At 39.4% G+C, this 5,524-nt stretch overlaps 1 protein-coding gene across 5 annotated transcripts in view; it reads left to right on the top strand.

Moving 5' to 3' along the window:
- Nucleotides 1-5,524, top strand: part of eya4 (EYA transcriptional coactivator and phosphatase 4) — a 48,934-nt gene that overhangs the window by 39,937 nt on the left and 3,473 nt on the right. For all 5 annotated transcript variants that reach the window (XR_532460.2, XM_008397953.2, XM_008397952.2 and 2 more), the window contains 5 exons: nucleotides 2,616-2,705; nucleotides 3,295-3,353; nucleotides 3,564-3,724; nucleotides 3,968-4,082; nucleotides 4,274-4,395. Coding sequence is in view for 4 of the 5 variants with exons in the window: in XM_008397953.2 (XP_008396175.1) it covers nucleotides 2,616-2,705; nucleotides 3,295-3,353; nucleotides 3,564-3,724; nucleotides 3,968-4,082; nucleotides 4,274-4,395 (547 nt within the window). In the remaining variant the exon portion in view is untranslated. The remainder of the gene's footprint in view (nucleotides 1-2,615; nucleotides 2,706-3,294; nucleotides 3,354-3,563; nucleotides 3,725-3,967; nucleotides 4,083-4,273; nucleotides 4,396-5,524) is intronic.

Genomic DNA, 5,524 nt, shown 5'->3' with positions numbered 1-5,524 from the left:
CACACACACACACACACACACACACACACAGTCAAAATCTGTTAAACTGTGATAACAGCTCTATGTATTTACTGTGTGCCTGGAGCTTATGCTATTATAGAGATGCAACAGTTTTTTTTTGTAGAAGAACTGGTAGAAGCATTTCTATGTCAAGCGCTACTTTTTGGCAGCGGAGACAGAGCTAACGCTAAGTGAGCACCTGGTCCTGTTTTACCCCGAGAGCAGTTCGAAGGAAAATTCACCAGCTCTGAGACGAGAGTCCAAGACTACACAAAATGTACTCAAAAATAACAGAACGAGTCCTCGATGTGCCTTTATTTCTCTCAGTAGATTACTTGTGTTACATTAAAAGTTCCAGGAATGTTACGGTCAATTTATGATCACATACACAGTAAAATTAGCCTTTAAATGAAGCTATTCATAACTGTCAATGCCTTCATTAGTTTAATCACAACCAATGAAAATTATGTGCTAATTTCTTACTTTGAGTAATGCTTATTTCAATTTTCTCTAAACTTATTTGGTGGTCTCACTTTATCACACACCGGCTACACTGTTTATACTTCCCTTTATTTTAACAGCTCCTGGCTCTGATCTCGGATCATGCTTTGTGGCCCGGCTTACATTTATTTACTGGGCGACGTTGTTCCTGTGTGCACGACTGCGGCTACAGCAGCCAGCCTGCAAAAGGCTTTTAAAACCTGCTCAGGTCTAATATTCTGATCCTGTTGGCAGCAAAACAAAAACTGGCAGAACACACACACACACACAGTGTGAAGCCAAACTGGCATGAAACCCCCTGGCAGTTCAGAAGTTTTACAGATGCAGTTTTGTGGGCACAGAAGTACTTTGCATTCGTGCAGTATTTTTTCTTTTTTTTTTTTTCCCTCGTTTAATGTTTGGCAAATTACATTTAATGGGTATGAGAAACGTCCTGATGAGTTGTAAATTGGTAGAGTGTGGGGGTGAGACATGGAAACACATGTGGACTTAGCGGTTTATCCAGCTTGGTTTCTCCCACACTTATTGTGGAGAAACAATCAGGAAAAGTTTTAGCTTGAGGTCTGCAGTCTGGTAATGAGATTGACTCAATGTCTTTCGGGGCGTACCGTTAACTCGATGCACTCTCCGTTAGGCATAACAAGGTGCGAGAGGTTTCCAACTGTTGTGGGCAAATACAGAATTGCCTTAGTGTGGCGGTTGGTGGTTTATTGTTGAAGTGGCAGCACATCCGTGACATGTTACACACACACTCCAGCATGGCCTGGTCATAAATGACAAATATAGGGCAGGATTGGTCAGGCTGGCTTCATGTTGAGGCTACAACCTTATCATAACCTTATATGTCAGACATTTTATGACATTTTACAAAAAGTGAACATAGAAAATAGTTTTCGAGGCTCAACGTTAAGAAAGAGGACACTGGTTTTGTTTTGTTCAGCTCAAACACATTTTCTCAAGATGATCGGAGTGACGCACTTTATTATTTCAAACTACGTGGATTTTGTTTGGAACTGAACTGATTCAAGAGGAAATGCATAAGCAACTTGTGACCCCCGAGCTTTCATTTCTTGAGAGAGTAAACTAAAACTGCTTTTGAAAATTTTTATTAGGATGAAAACATTTATGATAATTCAATGTTTTGAATTGAGAAACGTGCTTAGCATTTTCTCGCCTTCTATTAATGTGACTAATTTGGCTTTTGTTTGCATCAATCCCAAAATATCATTTACTCTACTGATTCAGAAGCAACAAGACATAAATTCACTCTCATGAACAGCTTTTGGGGATATCAGTCACATTTATATCAAACTCTTTATGTCTCAGCTGCAGCTTGATGCAACGTGCAACCGAACTTGAATTATTTTTTTTTTTTTAAGATTATGAGGGAAGGAAACATATTTTTGACAGAAAGATCAAACAATTTGGACTTTAATGGACAGCACAAAGCACGTAGTTGGCCATTTCTCCATTGAAATAATTATAATCTTACTGACTCAAAAGTGAGTACACTCAGTACTCTTGTATATTTCATTATTTTTCTACTTATTCTCAGCCCCACAAATGTTGTCTGTGAAAGTTTCCCTCTTTTTAACTTTCACTCACCCTCCTGTAAGTATCTTTCTATTCTAGTCATCTGATAGTGTCAGCGAATTGTGCAGCAAGCTGTCGACCCGCGCTGACCCATCACAGATGATGGTTTTTGCAGCTGAGCCCCGGGCTGGCAGGGCAGACTGCGTTCTCCCAAACACACACACACACACACGCACGCAAACCATTCACATACCAAATAAACTAAAGCATCTGCCTCCGAGGGTACCGACTCTCTGCAATACGCACAGGAGGGGACGCACACACTTCATTTTGCTCACCCTGTTCTCCCCCCGCACCCCCTCCTGCAAGTTTCAGGAATGTTGATGGGACAGGGCAAGTGCAGCTTGTCTGTCACCGTCTGGTGTGATGAGCAGAGTGTACCAACTCCAGCAGTGGGTGGAGGGCAGAGGTGTGAATTGGAAAAGGGTGCTGATTGTAAAATGTTATTTATTTTTTAACGACTGGACTGGAGATGATAAAATTGTTCTTTTTAATCTTTGTTGTGTTTTCTGCTTTTTCAGGACCCTCCGATGGCAGTCACACTTGGTCTGCGGATGGAAGAGATGATCTTCAGCATGGCTGACACACACTTATTCTTTAATGACCTGGAGGTGAGAGATGACACAAAAAACAATCAAATATATTTAAGATGACTGGCCTATGAATTTAGCACAAGGGCATACGTCAGACATTTTATGTGTAAATATACTACTACTGCCCTCTTGTGGTTAAAAAAAACCCCCACTAATTTTATTTCAATTAGTGAAGGGCTCTGCAGAAAAACAATAACTTTAGACACATTCTAATGTACTTAATGGGGCCGGTGTGACTGAAATTTTTTATTTAGTTTTTTGGAAAAGTAACTGAAGCTGAGTCGGATTGTATAAGCATCATCTGTAAATTTTCAAGTCTTGTCACATATTCACAGTTGAATTTTGATCAGAACTTTGATTGGGTTATTTTGACACAAACAATATGAAGACGCTTCATACGCTTTGATCCTTGCTACTGTAACTCCGGCTGTGTGCTTTACAAGTTCCTGTTGGTTCAAGCTGCACTTGTCTGACCTTTGACCCCATGTTAATTGTTTTGAATTTATCTCCATCCATCAACTCTGACGGATTGGGGGATAGAATGTGGCATAACATTTTGTTCTCTGTGGTATAATTGTCTCATTTATGTGTTTGTTTGTGAATGCAGGAATGTGATCAGGTGCATATTGATGATGTGTCTTCAGATGACAATGGCCAAGACTTAAGGTGATTATGTAATATTTAACTTTAAAAAAAAAAATAAAATAGCTACTGCATGTAGCTCTCATTGCCTGGGTGAAACTCTGTCTTTTGTTAGCTCTCTGGTTCCTAAATTACTTTGTGCAAATCACTTTTCCATGACTAATAATAATAATTAAGCTTTTTCTTTTTAACAGAGCAGACTTTTTAAATAAAACATATCATTATTATTGACAGTACTTACAGTTTTGCAACTGATGGCTTCCATGCAGCTGCAACCAGCGCCAACCTGTGCCTGGCTACGGGGGTCCGCGGTGGGGTCGACTGGATGAGGAAGCTGGCCTTCCGCTACCGACGGGTCAAAGAGTTGTATAGCACATACAAAAACAATGTAGGGGGTAAGCCAATTAACATGGAATCTCTTGGTCACTAGTTGAAAGGAGACATTGTTCAAGAAGGGGTTTTTTGTTTTTTGTTTTTTGTTCACACACACTCATCACCGGCATAAATGTAATGCATCTTTCTGGGGTTTCATTTTGAATCGTTCTTTTTCCAGGGTAGAACAATTGTTTTAATGCTGGATTCTTAAAAAAAAAAAAAGAAAAAAGAAAACATTTACATTTAATTTGTTGCTTTAAAAGGTCTGCTGGGCCCTGCGAAGAGAGATGCCTGGCTGCAGCTAAGAGCAGAGGTGGAGGCTCTGACCGATTCCTGGCTCACCCACGCACTCAAGTCCTTGTCCATCATAAGCTCAAGGTTCGCATACGTTTTTCACGGTCACTCTTTCGCTCAAATTCTGAGCAACATCGTTTCTTCTTGCTGAAGACGGTCGATGCATTGCATCTGATTCGAAGAGCATAAATAAAAAAAAAATGAAAAAATGCATTTATTCAATAATCAGCCTCCGTTATCCATTAACGGTGCTTTCATGTCCCTCTCGCCTGCAGGAGTAACTGTGTAAATGTGTTGGTGACAACGACGCAGCTCATACCGGCGCTGGCGAAGGTTCTTCTGTATAGTCTTGGATCGGTTTTCCCCATTGAAAACATTTACAGTGCTACAAAAATAGGTGAGAATCACACACACACACACGCACACAGGAACCACCACACACATTCTGCCTGGCTCACATCAAATAGCACAGAACGTGAAATATGAGAAACTTTAGAGTCCAATAAAGGGTATCTATTATGTTTTTCTTTGTTTTGTGGAATGAATGACATCATTTTCAACAAAACCAAAGTGTAAATAACCTTGTACAAAAGTCCTGAGTCATTTTTTTGTTCTCTTTTCTCCTCCAAACAGTCAGATCTTGTTATTATTAAAATAGAGATGTACCAAAGAATTGGCTGATGACCAGATTTCAGCTTTTCAGCCCTAATCTTGACCGGAAAGTTGATAACTCAAAATCATTATCCCTGATTAATAAACGTGAAATACATCACGCTGAGATTTGTTAGATGTCCTGGTAAAGATGACAAGAAATGACAAGAAAAGCCACTCTCAAAAATGAGAAGGACAATTCAAGTAAGTCTGTTGGATTTTTACGTTGAGAAAAAGCTCCGAAAAAATTGCTACTGATTTAGACATGCTCGTATTTACAGCAAAACAACTGGAAGTGTGATTAAAAAGAAATTCTGGACAAGCATTCAGATTTTAAATCAGATATTTATATACGGTGCACTACAAGTCAAATCCCTTCTTCTGTTGGGCATTAAATCAAACCGAACCTTTACTGTTTTAGCTCAGTTAGGATGTTCTTATTGTTGACTTGTCAGTTCATCTCAGTAGATTTAGGATTCGTTTCACTTTAAACAATGACACCTCTTGCCAGCGTCGATTTGCATCGTCGGAGTCTTTTGCTTTTGTTACGTGGCTTGAAATAAACATTTTGCACCAAAACGTTCATTTATGGGGCACAGAAACCTTCTACTTCCTGAATGTTAGGGTACCTGGATTCATTGTTTGACTGAAGTTATAATTTTGTAGGCCACAAGTCTCTTATCTTCACTGACATTTTTTTCCATGATGTCCCACAGGAAGGCATTGTGTTTCAGATGCTGCCTTAAAATGCATGTATTACGTCATTTCACTTCACTATAGTGAATTAATGTATAGAAACTTAAATATCCATCACTTTCTAGGTCTTGGCATGATCTTTGCATTTGAAAACATAAAGTCAGACAGTGGAAATATAT

Source organism: Poecilia reticulata, linkage group LG21, assembly GCF_000633615.1.
Source record: "Poecilia reticulata strain Guanapo linkage group LG21, Guppy_female_1.0+MT, whole genome shotgun sequence".
Classification (NCBI taxonomy): domain Eukaryota; kingdom Metazoa; phylum Chordata; class Actinopteri; order Cyprinodontiformes; family Poeciliidae; genus Poecilia; species Poecilia reticulata.
This window is presented reverse-complemented; position numbering and strand designations above follow the sequence as displayed.